Genomic DNA, 16,405 nt, shown 5'->3' on the forward strand with positions numbered 1-16,405 from the left:
TAATCAAGTAAACAGCACTTCATTTCAGTCTGTCATTTTTATTGTCCGCAGTTTTTTTTTTAACTACACACAACAAATACTTTGATATAATCTAAGATAATAAAATAGTTGAACAACTTTTGCTTTTAGATTTACATTTGTATAGAAACAATCTGTGGAACACCTCACCTTCAAACCAGAGTGTCTAAAAACAGTGATTCATTACCATTGCTTTAAATAATTGTTTGGTTAAAAGTTACCATTTCCATTCTCAACTGAAATGTGTCTCCATGCAGTTTCCCTTGGGTCCAAAGCTGAAGGCCTTGGGGAGGTGGTCACTCTCTTCTCTGTCCTTGCCTTGTGTGGAGGACAGTGATTAGAGCAGGGTTGTCATAAAAGCCAGGAAGAAAAGAAATCAATTGCACATCTCTAGTTTTCAAGGGTCAAGGTCCTAACGGGTCTTTACACAAGTCCCTTTCTGTAGCTGTGAGGTTTTAGGATGATAGCATGTGCCTGCCTGTTCCCGGATGCTCCTTTCCTTCACTAATTGTGTCAGTTCCTATGGAGGGGCTGTGGCCATTGTCCATAAGTTCTCCCTAAAGGCTGCTCATTTTGTCAGATTTAAGCCTTGTCCCTTGTATTATGTCACTTGGATGTTGTGTCATGGTGCCCATGGAAGATCCACCATCCCCTAAGAAATGCCTCATCCTACCCTCAAATCCCCAGAGTGCCCAAGAGTGAAGACCCCACGGAGACAGTGACTTCAGTGAAACACGCCGCCCAGAGAGGCTGGGGGACTCTGGCCTAGATCATTCCATTGATCTTAGTCCACTCGTAGATGTCCTGCTCACACACTATGTCGGAGTTGATGAGGAGGTATCTGTCGCCCACACAGAAGTGCTTCTGACAGGCAGCACATTTGAAACATTCCAGGTGATACACTTTGTCTTTCACCCGCATTGTCATCTCGTAGGCACGGATCCGCTTGTCACAGGACGCGCAGAGACCGTCTTGGCCAAAAAGCCTGGGGGTAAAACAGAAAGAAAAGCTAAGAAGACACTGGCAGACACAAAACTGGCAGAAAGGACTTGAGGATGGGTTCCATACGGGAGGCTCACGTCCAACCTGTCAGGAAACCAGGAAGAGGCGGGTCTGGGGAAACTCGCGGGGTCTTTCCTAAAGGGAAGGGGGTTCTCCAGGAGGAGGCTGCAACCCATGGGCATCTGTGTTTGGCATAACCTGCCCCTTTTCTTAGCTTTCCTTGCTCTAGGCTGCCCTGGGGCTCCTTGTCTGTGGGGAAGAGCCTTAGCTGAAGTGATTTGAATTAAGAGGTGAGGCATGTACTGTGTGTCCCCTCCCGGGGGAACTTTCATTTTAGAAGGAGAGCTGGAGTAAATCTCTGGGGGCCGTCTGAGGAGGAACTGAGCAGGAATGCAGTGAAATGGGCATCTTTCTGGGGTTCCCGGATTCTCTCATGGCAACAACTATTGATCCCACCCGTGGAGAGGGCTGGTCTGCATCTCCTCCCGAAGCTAAGATGGCCGCCTCCGCATGACTGTTCTCTGGGGCCCCAGCTTCCAGGAGACAGAGGGAATTCAACAGGAGATACTCGGTGCAGATCTGAGAGACCAACGGCCTTTTTCGACACTGAACAGAAGAGCTTGCTGCAAGGTCCTTGGCTGCCCCAGTGGCATGAGTCTCTGGAGAAACTTCTGTTCCGACACCAAAATCGAGACTCCCCTAAGTCTCGGTCAGTCACTTAGTTCAAGCAAATATTCACTGTCAAGGTAGGAGAGGCGACACGGTGGAACCCAGGGCAGTGGCTCGTTCTCGAACTGCGTTCCCGGGACCAGCAGATTTGCCTCACCTGGGGCTTGCTAGAAATGCACCTTCTCAGGCCTCCCGGTTGAGACACTCTGGGGGAGAGGCCAGTGTGGTCAGGAGCCCTACCACGTGAGTTTTTTTTTGTTTTTGTTTTTTTTTAAACTTCAAGGTTCTTAAAGATTTTTTTAAATTTATTTGACATAAGTAGGCAGAGAGGCAGGCAGAGGCAGAGGGGGAAGTAGGCTCCCTGCTGAGCAGAGAGCCTGATCCGGGGCTCTATCCCAAGACCCTGGGATCATGACCTGAGCCGAAGGCAGAGGCTTTAACCACTGAGCCACCCAGGTGCCCCTCCAAGTGAGTTTTGAATTGCGCGTATCCAGGACCAGCCCTGAGGGCGGGGTGAGCGTAGCGGGTCCCTCTGAGCTTCTAAAGTGGCAGTAATCCAGCATCTGCCTCACTGGGCTAGGAGAAGGATCACCGGAGCACTGTCAAAGCACCGATCATCAAAGGCGAAGCCCGCAATGACTGTTTTAGCACAGGTCGGGGTACTCAAAAGGCACCGTCCTGCTACAGGAAAGCATTTTCACACGTGCCTGATAACGCACCCCTTCCACCTCCAACTTTTAGGACTGTCTTAGGTTAATGCTGCTTCTTATCAGACGTTCTTAGTCACCTCAGGATAGCAGAGAATGGATGGGAACATTCTGAGAGGCTGGAGGGAAGACAGGCAATTGACACATTTGGAAACATTTGGGCAGAATTAATGGAAGCAGGAAGATTCGGTCTGTGTCTGTGAGTAAAGGGCTGGTGGTGGGAGCCTGGGCCGGTTAATTTCCCTCTGAATCCCGCCTTGCATCTGAGGATCTCTGAGCATTTTTTTTGAGGCACCACCTGGGGACAAACTCATTGCGGGGGGAGGGGAGAACATTTTCTCCCAGCATAGCAGATGGCCGAGCTGTAGGAAGCTGCCACCTTGGAGGTCACAGAGTGGAAAGCCTGACTGTTCAGTAAGTTGAGTCTGGGACTGAGTGAGGATAAACGACCCAACAAAACAGTGTGCGTGGCTTGAAGCCAACACGTGGGGTGTGTGACCCTTAAGGAAGGAGAGCATTTATTAAAGGGAAGTTGGGGGTAAATTACAGTGCACATCAGGCAGTTAATGAGGGGAAGGACAAAGGACTCATATTTGGGAGGCCGGTTCAGGTCCCTCTAACGAGCCAGGTGCCCCGGAGCAAAGGACATCTTCTCTTCTGATGCCTGTGTCGTAAGCTGTAGAGCATGGGAACTGGAAGAAAAGGCCTCTGCAGCCCCTTCCAGCTTTCGTAGCCTAAGATTCTACTAATAGGAAAAATAAGCCAGGACTTAACATCTAATTTGAGCCTTCACCTCCGGCACCAAGAACTGGTGCCCTGGGCTGGGTATCCCGGAAGCAGACCCCGAAGAGAGGAATTATTAAGGAATCAGTCTCAGGCGAAGCCGGTGAGAGGCAAGGGAAGTTGGTTAGAAGGGAAGGAAGGCAAGCCAATTTGCAGTCTTCAGCAAAGGCCCTCAGAGAGGAGCGCCAGGAGGATGGCACAGGGACTCCAGGGTCGAAGTTACGTCTCGGAGTCCGCCTGGCTCCAGGCAAGGTTGCAAGGTTCCTGCAATGCCAGTCATCGGTCAATGGCCAGTATTAAGATCCGCTGGCAGTGTGGGGGCAGTGGGCACCCTTTGGCTCTAACAGATGCAGATGTTGGGTGTTGCAAATAAAACCACTTGGGGGGGTGCACTGCACACAAAGGTGGTAGAAAGGGCTCTGACGGAATCTGGGAGCTCTGCACTGACATGAGCAGCTACCGCTAGGTTCCCAGCAGCACAACCCACCCGCAGCAAGCAGAAGCTGGGTTTAGATTCTGCACTGGGATCTCATGAATATTTGAGGCTAAATGTCTGAAAAGGACTGTAACAGGCGGGTCAGCCGTGGGCAATCATCAGGAGGGGGAGAAGTTCTCCCGGGAGGGAAGAAGGACTGAACCCCATCACAGGACCCCCGTTTATTCACTCTTGCCTTTTTAAAAGATGCTCCCAGATACATTAAGAATGCAGGTAAGCAAGTCCATGGCGAAAGGACCATCCCTGAAGCAAAAAAAAAAAAAAGGTTTTTCTCCTCTGTCAAGAGGTGTCAATGTCTTAAGCTTTCTCCTGCCCATTTTAATAACAATAATATAAATATTAAAGGGTGGCTGGAAATGCCGGCACTAACAGAGAGTTAATTAACATGTTGCCTAGGAATGTAGCAGGGAGAAGAATTACTTCATGTCACCAAGACACAAGTTAATTAACACTGGGTTCTCCCAGACAATTTTTTTCCCTTCTTTTTAAAAATGCAAAAGATGAACAAGCCCAGGCGGCACTGGGTTTATTCTCGAACGTTACAGAAAACCATAGAGATAGGGAGAAGCCAGGGCTCCTTTTGACCTGACTCTATCTGCACTTCATTTAATAAGATTCAAATGATTTGACAGGGATGTAGTCAGGGGGCCCAATGGGAATCATTTACCCGTCTGCTTTCTGCACTGACTTGGCAAACTGGTAGCCAGCAAAATCAGGTCTCTATTTATCCCAGTTCCATTTTCTTGTAACTTAATAAAAAAATGGACCAAAATTCTAATCACAGTCATTGAAAACTCAACTTATTTTCTCTGAACCACCAAATGTGCAAGGGCTTTATCAGAGAATTTAGGGAGGGGGGAAGCGTATTCTATCCATCTCTGGGTAAACAGATAAGCTTCCTTCACCGTGGAATTGCCTGCATTTTTTTTTTTTCCATGTAAAAATGCTCTGAGGGCAGGTTTGGGAGGAAGAGGTAGCCTGGCGGCCAAGGGCAGTGGAGTCTAAACGAGCTTCCGGGTTGGGTGGTCCTAATGCATTAGGGCTTCGTGCTCCACGGACCCTTTGCCACGGGAAGATGGCAAGAAACTGACAGCTACACAGTTGAGCAGATCTGACAGTAGAGGGCACAGAGTTACCTCCACAGCAGCTAATATGAAACTGGAAATGCTAGAACATTCTGGGCAAAGGCACTCACTGAATGCCGGAAAATTCACCTGGCCAACAGTATGACCCAGAGCATCAGAAGATGTCCTCTGCTCCTGTCTCACGGGGTGTTGTAGTGTTCCTATTTTTTCCTTCCACTCTTTTTTTTTTTTTTTTTAGGTTTTTATTTATTTATTTGACAGAGAACACAAGTAGGCAGAGAGGCAGGCAGAGAGAGAGGGGGAAAGCAGGCTCCCCAGTGAGCAGAGAGCCTGATGCAGGGCTCGATCTCAGGACCCTGGGATCATGACCAGAGCAGAAGGCAGAGGCTGAACCCACTGAGCCACCCAGGCGCCCCTTTGCTTCCACTCTTCCGTCTCTGTTCGTCAGGCAGGAAAGACTTAATGTTGTGAGGGTTAGTTACAAGGGCATCTAACATCTATCTGATATTCACACACCAAGCCAAGCAATTCACACGCATTACCCTACCGAATACTTACCTCCTCCCTGGAGGTAGGTGCTGCTATTACCCCCATTTTTATAGGGGAAGAAATAAAGGCTGAGGAACGCTAAAGAACTTGGCCCGGGTCACAGCTGTGGTGCCAGGACTTCAACCAACAGCTGATCTCAGAGCCTTTGCCCTGTAACAGGGCAAAGGCTCAGGCCTTTTAAATCACGTAAGATTAGAGTCCTACAAAAGAATCTTTTATAACCTATATATGTATTTGGGAGCATTAAGTGCACCCCTAAGAACCCACCATCCAGCTGTTCGACCCCAAGCCTCCTGGTTCCTGTGGAGCACTCTGTGATTCCCTCCCGGGCCCCTCCCCTGGTGTGCTCCTCAAAGGAACTACTGTAGGGAATGTTATGTTCATCATTGTCTCACCTCTAAAAAATTAGTATTTGACATAGGAATGTGTCCCTGCGACTATGCCTCTCCAACAGGAAGAGATGCCAAAGACTTCTCTGCATAGGCCAGCTGAGACACAACCTCTGGCCCGGACATCTGGGCAGGTGGCTGGAACGGAAGAGCTAGACGCAGCTGTGCATGGCCTCTCACCCTCCCAGCTCGGGGCCCCTGGGGGTGTGGAGGGAGGGTACCTGAGATAGTCCCTCCGGCAGAGCTTCCGACCCAGCTTGTAGTAGAGGCGCCGCCCCACCTCGCCCAGCCGGCACCCGCAGAGGTCACAGCTGAGGCAGTCCTCGTGCCAGTACTGGTCGATGGCCTTCAGGAAGTAGCGGTCCCCGATGTTCTGCTGGCACCCGCCGCATGTCAGCAGGGACGGGGGGATCTGCAGGACCTCATCCACTGGCTCCCTGGAAAGAAGACCTGCGTTAGGGATAACCTTGGGATGGGCACCAGGGGTGAGCCATCGCTCTGGGCCGAACAGGACAGTTTCAGTTTGGAGACAGGAGAAAGGACGGGGCTAATATCCAGAGGCCAGATGGCAGAGGGGCCCAGCTAGCTTGGGTCAGGACAGGAGAGAGCGAGGCCTTCCACCCTCGATGCTATGGAAAAAAATGCCAGTGGCTCTGCACCCCGGCCCCGAGCCCTGCACCGTTCTGGGCCCTCTGCCCTCTCTTGTTTTTATTTCTTTTTTTCCACCCTCCCTTCCTACTCTCCTTCAGTCTCTTGCCATTTCTCCTTCTTTTTCCTCCTTCCAGGCCTAGACTCAAGGGCCCTACTGAGCCCCACAGGAGGCACTCCAGACTAGAAGAATTGCCAGCTTCAGAGCCCACTACCCGGAGGGCTCAAAATCTGCAAGTTCCTTGTTGAATTTCCATGCCCATCCTACCCCGAGCCCTTCCCAACTGCACGAAAAGCAGAAGTGAGGAAGAAAGAAGAAACTAATCAAAGATTATCTTAGGTTGTTTTCTTGGTTCCAAATAAAAATTCCATCAGGATATATTAGGAATTCTTCTTATTATTATTTTAAAATTATATATATATATATATATATATATATATATATAATTTTTTAAATAGAAATTCCACATCCCATCCTTATTACTGAGTGAATCCTTGAAGAAAAAGCCCAGGTAGTAAGGCCATTGTTAGACTTACAAGGGACACTAAGCAGACCTTTCTGCATGTGAAAATATTTACAACAGCAAAACCAATTTGGACAAAGCTGATTTAGGAAAGAAAATGAGGAAGGGGTGGGCGCCTGGGTGGCTCAGTGGGTTAAGCCGCTGCCTTCGGCTCAGGTCATGATCTCAGGGTCCTGGGATCAAGTCCCACATTGGGCTCTCTGCTCAGCAGGGAGCCTGCTTCCTCCTCTCTCTCTCTGCCTGCCTCTCTGCCTACTTGTGATCTTTCTCTGTCAAATAAATAAAATCTTTAAAAAAAAAAAAAAGAAAATGAGGAAGGAGTAATGATTATTTTCAAGAGAGTGGAAGGCAATTAAACAGACTGAAATCTCCATGCAGGCAATTGCTAATAGCGAGCCTGTGAGATGTGTTTCTTCGTTTAAAAAGTCAGATAGGATCTGCAGTCCTCTTGGCTTCACTGGGATCTGGATACTACTGTTTTACATTTTAAAATAAATATTTTTATTTGCCGGAAGAAAATAAAAGAGAGTGGAAAGAAACTATTCCCGCACCAAATGGAACACGGGAAAACCCAAATACCAGTTGCTTTGGAACAATTAACAAGTAAATGCTCTTTTGAATCTTACTCAAACACAATTTTTTTTTTTTAATCCATTATGTTTTTTAAAATGGAGCACTTCCAACCATGGGATTCCCTAAGGGACTTTGCTTCTCTGTATCTTGAGAGTATAAATCTATCTCCTATTTCTAGCTGAAACTGACTTGCCAGGTGACCTTGTGTCCTGACTGGCCCGGGCCCCACAGAGCTCAGCACCCATTATACTGAGGGAAGATGAGACACAGGTAATCCGTGTTGATCACATACACTGACAATTTCAGGTGCCTCTTTCTAGAAAGTGCACACCTCCCTGAGTACTTAGGAATACTGAAGCCAAGTCCACGCTTTGTAGACCAAGGGTCAGTGTCCTTCATAAGATGATCCCTTCTTAGAATTAGAAAATGTGAAACCCAAGTCAGTTTTCTTTTAAACACTCTAGACTTTAAATAGTTTTAAAAATTCACTGAAGCCTCACTCGCTTTTCTTTGTTTCCACAGGTTACACCTAAGTACTTCCATTCTCCCTTTTGAAAAATAATATCCCCAGCATTTTTCACATGCATCAACTAAGAAACGCATGTCTTCTCTTTCCACGGCCCACGGTCTGACTTCGGGCTTCCAGAAATACTCATGCAACCTTGACCACACTCGATGGCCTGATGGCGATGCTGCCAACCATCTGTGAAAAAGGAGAATCTGCACTTTGCTGGTGCAAAATTGCCTGGAATTAAAATGAACCGCTCTTGTTACTCATAGGTAGGTGGTAGAGGAAATCTCTATCCTCCAGAATTCTGGCTGACTTTCTGTCTAAAGGTTTCATTTGCAAATAAGTAAGTAAGTAAGTAAGTAAGTAAAATGTTTCATTTGCAAACGCCTATAGGCAAACTTGTATCCCTACCTAGGAGATGCCCATAGTCATGACCCAAGTGGGCTTTAAGTAAATACACAATGAGACATCGGGGAGGACAGTGTTCCACTACGGTAGAAATGTTAAGCAAAGAGCCATTGTGACGGTCCAAGATGAGATAGAAAAGGACAGGATAAGATATTGGCTCTATCTAGCTTTCTGTAATTAACGATAATATCACATTATGTTTCATGGATATTCCAAGGTAATGAATGAATGGGATTCACCCTCAAATATTTTACATTCTCCTGGAGCCTACCCTGAATCTTATACCTGAATATCACTTTGGCCTGGATTTCTGGGATCCAGCTCAACAATTTCCAATAAAAGAAGGGAGTGGGAGGTGCTACAGTAATTTCCAACTAGCTTGTCCATCTCCAGGTAGACCCCGTCTTTATGGGGCACATGGTGAAATGAAGGATGAGCATTCTTCAGCAAATGCCTGCTGTACTCTGAGGCTAGGATGTTCCCATTTTCTAACCTCAGTGAAAAAGCACGAACTTTGAAAAGAGCAAACCTCCTTCAGGGAACTGAAACCTCCAGATTTATCTCCTAATAAAAGGATTAGTGACTAAGTTCTGCTGATCGAAAAGGCATTAGGCACCAATACATCCCGTTCACTCTTCTTGCATTACTAGGGTCTTGCCCAGGCTCTAAAAACTGAGGGCGAAGTTGTAATTCTAGGTTTATTAAAAAAAAAAAAAAAGTGTGCAAACCACCCTTTAAACCCTGCGTCTGAGGAGATACATTGTTTTAAAAATGAATGTTCTTTTTCTCCCAAGCATTTGTTGAAGGAAGCTGTGTTTTTCCTTAACAGACCTGGTCCCTTATAGAACAGGGGTCTGAGCCTTCAAGATTGAAGAGTGATGTTTATGTTCTCACCGGATCATGGTACTTCCTGTATTTTATAAGAGCATGCTGAGTGTTTATGCTGGTAACTGAGGGTAAAGCCCAGGTATATAAACACTATAGATGGCTGGAACTGGGGGAGGGAGAGACTTCAATCAGGAAAGCACAATTCCTTTAAAGCAGGAAAAGAAAAGAAGAGAAAACAAATGCCTCTTAAAAGCACAAATGGACAAGTCATTAACCAGCTCCTTTGGTCTGTGTAACAAATCCCTTCAAAGGATTAGATGGGGACTTCAAAGGAATAAAAATTCTCAATACCAGACAGCTAATGAATCTTAAAAGGGCATTTGCGCTGACGGGAAAATGATATCTTAAACAACCCTTTCTCCCCTTGTTAAAGCTAAAGAATGGATTGGAGGTATAGGTTGGGAACAGGGGAACATTCCAAACCAACAAAGCTCAGAAAAGACTGCGGCAAATGTTCATTAGCGCTCTCGTTCCCTGACCCCAAACCCCTTTGAGACTGTGATAAATGCTATGAGCCACTGCTCCCCCAGAATTCACCTATACACAAAACGATGCACTAACTTTTGAGGTTCACAGGCCCCCATCAGTGGACCCCAAATTAACTCCGGATTTAGGAGCTCGAAAGTCTCTGGAGGCCAGGGAGAGCTCCTAGGTGGACACTTGGACCCCCTCACCCGCCCGTCCCTGGCGCTGCTGGCTGCCGCTCCACCTGCGCACCGCTAAGGGGGCCGTAGGGGACTCGGGAGGCCTCCACTTGGAATGTCCCCCCTTCCAGGATCAAGTGGACAAAGAGAATGGGGACCGAGGAAGCGAGAGGTGAGAAGGGAGCAGAACCAAGCCCAGAAAGCTCTCGGGACTGCACCTGCGCGCCTCCGAGCTCCCCCCTGTGCCTGTTCCCGTGTAAACTTTCTGGCCCGCGGTGGCTTTGAGGTGCGTCCCAGGTAGCCGGGAGGGGCCCGCAGAGGTGCCAGGCCGGACCCCTCTCCCTGCCGCGGGGTGCCTACCCCTCTCCCACAGTCCCCAGAGCCACCCGCGAGTAAGGGGGGAGCCCCGCGCAAGGCAGAGGGAGCCAAGGGCACGCTGCGGGCGCGCACCTGGAGCCTTGTCGCCCGCCGCCGGCGCTACCCTGCAGCCCCAGGGCAGGAGGCCGTGGTCTCCGTGGGTGGCAGGGGCAGGGGAGCCACACTTACTCAGACGGGTCCAGGCTCTTCCTCTCGATGGCCGAGGACATTGGGGAGGGAGGTGGCGTGCCAGGAGGCGGGGGCGCTCCCTTTGTGGCGCGGGGCTGGCCGGCTGCCGGGGCTCGGACCCCCTCGGGTGTTCGGGCGCTGCCGCCACCACCGCTCCTGCGCCTCCTCTTGCTCCGGCGCTCCGGCGGCGAGCTCGCCCCTCCGCGTTCAAGGACAGTCACCGCGCTCCCTTCAAACGCCAAAGAGAGAGAGCGAATCACCGGGCTGCCGGCGCGCCGCGGCCGAGGCGGGGACCGGGGCGCGCAGCCTGGCCCCGGCGGCTGCAGCTGCTGCTGCTGCTCAGGACTTAACCTTCCATCCCGGTCCCGCCGCCGCCGCCGCCGCTGCCACCGCCGCCGCCAGGTCCGGCTCGGCTCGCGCGCTGTCACCAGCTCCGCGCCGCCCGCGGGGATCGTGCGCGCCCGCCCGGCCGCCCCGAGTCCCTCGCACCTTCGACCCGGGTCGCGGCGCGCAGCTCGCCGGCGAGGGCAGGGAGGGGGCGGCGGCCTGGGGGCGGGGAGGGGACCGTGCCTCTGTCCCCGGGCTCCCTCCTCTCTCGGGAAGGTCTATTTTCGCTCAGCTTCCCTCTGTCTCTGGTTTCATTTCCTTTTTCCTGATCACGATTCAAATACAATAGAAGGAAATCACATTTAAAGAGACAGCTGCCCGGTCCCCCCCCCTTTTTAAAACGGGGCTCCTGGGGATTAGCAATACAAACAGCAGCATCAGGACCGACTTGGCTTCTTAAAGGGGCCAGCGTCGGGGGCGGGGGGAGTCGCTCAGTGAACACGGCTCCTTCGGGGGGGCGGCTGGGTTGCGTCTAAATCATTCTTTAGGGCTTCCCCTCTTCGGCGTTTCCCTTTTGGTTAACTAAGCCTGAAAGTAACCAGCAGGCCGCTCACGGAAGAAAGACAAGACAAGAACGTGGAATAAGCACATACAGAAATGCACGCGTTCCGGGTGGCTTTAGCGGCCGTCCGGGGTTCGAGGTCCCAGGTCCGCGGGCACAGCGCGCGGGGGTGCCCCGGACAGCGCGGCTCTGCTGGCGGCCGGCTTGTGACTGCGTCCGCGCTCCAGAGAGGCGGCTGGTGCTGTGCGAGCGGGGACCGCACGGGCTGGGTACGCCTGAGCAGAGCCGGGGGCAGCTAATCCCTGGGGGTGGGAGGTGGGGGTGGGGAAGTGGGGGGGGGGAGGGTGGTTGGGAGGGACCACGCGGCCCTGAGTCCCCTCTCCATCTGCTGGCGGCAGAATTCCATCCCTCAGCATCTTTCACAAATCGGACTCCTGCGGTGGAAGTGCCCCCATGGAAAGTGCCAGTAATACTCCGCACAGAGAAAGCGCCTTTCCAACGGTCAACAGCAATACTTGGGAGGCTATTTTGCCCTGGGTAGGGAAAGAAAGAAGCCAGACTTGATTTTGGAGTTCAGGCTTCCTCTCCAGCCATAACGGCAAAGTCTAGGAGGCTAATAGCCTGTACAGAAAAACTTTGGGTCTCATCAGAGTTCCTTGAAAATTACTGTGTTCAGAAATTATTGTCTTCAGAAATTATCACTAAAGGTCTATTTGGGCAGGATGCCAGTTACAAGTTTGCAAGCAAAGAGGAAATTACCAAGGACTTTCAGAATCCACAGTTGCATGTAAATAGTCTGGATCATGGTCATAGACATTTTATTCCCATTTTATTTATTTATTTTTCTAAAATATTTATTTATTTATTTAATTTGACAGAGAGAGAGAGAGATCACAAGTAGGCAGAAAGACAGGGGCGGGGGTTGGGAAGCAGGCTCCCTGCTCAGGGGCTGGATCCCAGGACCCTGAGATCATGACCCGGGCTGAAGGCAGAGGCTTAACCCACTGAGCCACTCAGGCACCCCTTTATTCCCATTTTAAAGAGGACATTGAAGGACTTGGAGTTTACGGCGAAATGCTGGTGGCTGATCACTTCATTTTCTCTGTTCAGAGCCAAGCCTCCCTGACTCTTTACAAATGAAAACCAGAATTTACTGTTGCCTGCATGCTTTTGTCATTTTCTTGTCTTCCTGTGTCCAAGGTCGGATCCCTAATGGGTATAATTAAAATTATAAAAGAGAGAGTGCGTGTGTACACACATGTGTGACCAAGGAAGCTCAAGGCCTTCAATATATAAAAAGATATCCTGATCAGATCCTTGCTTTTAACAAAAACAAACAAACAAGAAACAAAACAAAACAAAACAAAACCCTAGACATTTTAGGCAATCCTAAATTATGTGATAGATATGTAACTTATCCCCCTATAAACAGAAATGAAAATTAACCAAAAGGTCCTGATTAGCAGTTTGCCTATGTTGAGCCAGTCAGTGCCATAGTTAAATGCCAAGGACTAACTGGCTTTCACTTGGGTCCTTATCAGCTCGCACGGCCTAGGAGAGTTACTTAATATGAGGAGACAGTACTGGGTAATTGGTCTGAAGTCAGTCTAACCCACCATTTCCCATCTGTGTGAACCTGGGCTCACAGCAAGGATTTAAACTCCCTGAATCCTCATCTATAAAGTAGGGGTACCAGAACCTAACGCATCAGTTGTTGTGAGAATTAAATGAGTAAAAGCATGCAAAGCATGGCACATAAACTTAAAAGGCAGTGGGAGTGATAACAGGAGATTAAATGCATGGAAAACACTCAACATACATTAAGTGCACATAAAAGGGAGCTGCTATGTTATAGCCAAAGACGTCACTGGGAGAGTTTAAAAAGTCCTTGAATTCAGCAATTCCTCTGGGTATTTATCCAAAGAAAATGAAAACACTAACTCGAAAAGATTATATGCACCTCTGTGTTCATTGCTGTCTTCTTTACAATCACCGGGATACGGAAGCAACCTAAACGCCTATCAGCGGATGAATGGATAAAGAGGATGAGTGCGCGCGCGCGCACACACACACGCACATGCACGCGCACATGCAATGGAATATTATTCAGCTATAAAAAAAAATCTTGCCATCTTCGATAACATGGGTGAAGCTTGAGACCATTATGCTAAGTGAAATGTCAGAGAGTGACAACTTCCATAGGATCTCACTTAGATGTGGAATCTAAAAAATGAAAAACAAGCTCTTATATACAGAACAGATTGGTGGTTGCCTGAGGGGAGGGAAAAGTGTAGGCGAAATTGGTAAAGGTGGTCAAAAGGTACAAACTTCCCGTTATAAAATAAATAAGTCCTGGGGTTATGATGTACAGCGTGGAGACTGTAATTAATCATACTGTAATGCATATTTCAAAATTGGTAAGAGAGCAAATCTTAAAAGTTCTCATTTTAAGAAAAAAAATGTGCAACCGTGGTGATGGATATTAACTAGACGTATTATAGTGATCTTTTGAAATATGTGCAAATATTGAATCATCTTCTGCACCTGAAACTAATATATTGGTGTATGTCAATTATACCTATATAAAAGACAAGTTAAAAACTTAAAAAATAAATACAGAGCTTGAAATTCAATTTGGATGTGAAATGAGGGTTTAAAATAAGAACCCCCCACCCATATTTAAAAACAGTTCTTTGTTTTGTTTTGTTTTGTTTTAAAGAAAACGGAGATGGGGCACCTGGGTGGCTCAGTGGGTTAAAACTTCTGCCTTCGGCTCAGGTCATGATCTCAGGGTCCTGGGATCAAGCCCCGCATTGGGCTCTCTGCTCAGCAAGGAGCCTGCTTCCTCCTCTCTCTCTCTCTCTGCCTGCCTGTCTGCCTACTTGTGATCTCCCTCTGTCAAATAAATAAATAAATAAATCTTTAAAAAAGAAAAAAAGCAAACGGAGCAGGGTCCCCTCATCTCACTTCCTATTGTTCTTAAACATACAAGCATTTTCCATTTCAGTGTCCACTACCTTGGTGAGTAGATGATATGTTTGCACGTGTTTACTTCTATTAAATCTGACAAGTTGCCACCTTCCTTGTTACAGTTTTGTACAGGACTCAAGTTAGCTGTTAAATAAATATATCCTTGAAGTGACCTCTGAACCACGAAGTTTGGAGCATAAAGTTTTCCTTTTAATAATATGCTTCTGTTTGACCCCAGTATGTAAAGAAAGAGAGATTACTGCCTATGACTTTGGGTCAGTTTCTTATCTTTCACAGCTCTTTGGGGAGGACTTCCTTAGAGAAAGTGAATATTTGAAATGGTATCTTAAGATTTCAATTTCACACATAGTGGTTGTAAGAAATAACTGCTTACCGGTGGGATTTCATTTCTATTCAACGGGCAATTAAATTGCTCAAATTTAAGCTTAACATTTAGAATCAAATCTCAAAATGTGTTTTTATTATGAACAATTTTAAAGCAATCATGACCTCATTGTATCTTTCCATAGCAAACCTCATGCCTTCTGCAGAAGAGGCAATTTGATAGTTCTTGAGAGTTGGGAAAATCTGCACTTGAACCCTAGCCGGAAGGATTGTAATTTAATTCCGTCTCTGCATCCCCAACCCCGACTCCTTGCAAATCTTGAATACCTTAAAATTTAGAAATTTTAATTTCTAAATTAAAATTGAACATGAATGTCGGAGGAAGGCTGAAGCAGTCTACATGATGAATCTGACCCAGGGTAGATGACTTTTTTCCTGTTGGCATTTTCTATTCTTTTTGCTTATTACATGTACAATTGTTTTCTAGGGAAGAGCAGTTTCCAGTGACTAAGGCTTCATTTCTTTGCTCAAATGGACTTCTAATAGAAATGAAAATGCAAATGTCATTGGAAAAATTCCAAGAATGACAGTTTACTTCTTTTATTTCTTTTCCCCAATCGTCAGAAGCTAAGTTGTATCCCATGCCTGTTAGCGGTGACATTCACATATAGCAACCGAAATAAAGATTTGTCTTAACATGGCTTCAGTCCCCATGCAAAAGTCTTTAAACTATTCCTTTGTCACAGACATCTGGCTCCCAAACTCATTTCAGGACATTTCAGCTGGTGGATATGTTTTCACAGAATGTTAGACCGATTAGTAATCTTAGTGATAAGTAAATCAGGTTTCTTACCTAGTATAAAACAACCCCAGAAAGTCTAAAAAAAAAAAAAAAAATCCATTTCAACTGAGGTTCAGGAGAGGGAACGTAGGTGTTCAACACAGCTCAGCTGTTTGTTCGCTGTGTGATTTGAAGGAAGTTACTTCACCTCTCTGAGCCTCAGTTTCTATATCTGTTGAATGTCAAAAATCTGCCTGTTGTAATGCTCAGCAGGGCCAGCGCTAGGGTGAGGTGGCTGCCATGCCTGTTCACCTCACGGGAGTTTCGAGAGGATTCAACAGCGTCATGTGTGGGAAAATGCTTGGCACAATGATGGTGCACAGTAAATACCCAGAAATGGCGGCTATTGTCATTACCCCTATCTTTCAGACATTACAGGCACTGTATCAGGAAACAACTAGCTGGTCTCCCAGCTCATCAGGACAGCCACTGAAGAATGCTGAGACCAGAAGCTGCGGGAAAAGCTCAAGTGTGTGTAAGACATCAACCGGCCCCAGGCTTGGGGGACCCCCATCCTTCAGCCAGCAATGCGGGACTGTGCCCATTTAGGTTCTGGACAAGCTGCTGACAGCTTCATTGCTTCTCTACTACATTGCCTACCTCAGCTGCATCCCTGATTGTATCTAGCAGATTTCCCCCTTTCCAACAACTTCTAGACTGGCTTTTATAGCTAAGACGAGAGGCACAATCCAGTGCTGAATCATTGCCCTCCCATGTCACAACTCCACAGCAAGGTCTTGGCAGACGTAAGCTCCTAGCATGTTCTAGAGGAAGGGACCCCAACAATGTGATTCCTTGGCTTGCTCTTGGGAGCGGCAGGGGTTCAAAGGAGCCTCCCTAGAGGGCTCCGCCTGTCCCTGCGCCAACCTTAGCAGCACCATTTTTGTGAACCTTTGACGTGCTGCCCCACCTCTCTGGAC

The 16,405-nt window shown here is 47.9% G+C and overlaps 1 protein-coding gene across 1 annotated transcript; it reads right to left on the reverse strand.

Annotated features, from left to right (window-relative positions):
* Positions 1-18: 18 nt before the first annotated feature.
* LMO2 (LIM domain only 2) lies at positions 19-16,096 on the reverse strand. Its single transcript, XM_044260261.1, has 4 exons — positions 16,086-16,096; positions 10,441-10,986; positions 5,920-6,135; positions 19-1,003 (listed from the first exon to the last, which is right to left on the reverse strand). Exons 1-4 carry the CDS (start codon positions 16,094-16,096, stop codon positions 784-786), a joined length of 993 nt encoding a protein of 330 aa, XP_044116196.1. The 3' UTR covers positions 19-783.
* Positions 16,097-16,405: the final 309 nt, after the last annotated feature.

The sequence above is a fragment of the Neovison vison genome, chromosome 7 (assembly GCF_020171115.1).
Source record: "Neovison vison isolate M4711 chromosome 7, ASM_NN_V1, whole genome shotgun sequence".
In the NCBI taxonomy this organism is placed as follows: domain Eukaryota; kingdom Metazoa; phylum Chordata; class Mammalia; order Carnivora; family Mustelidae; genus Neogale; species Neogale vison.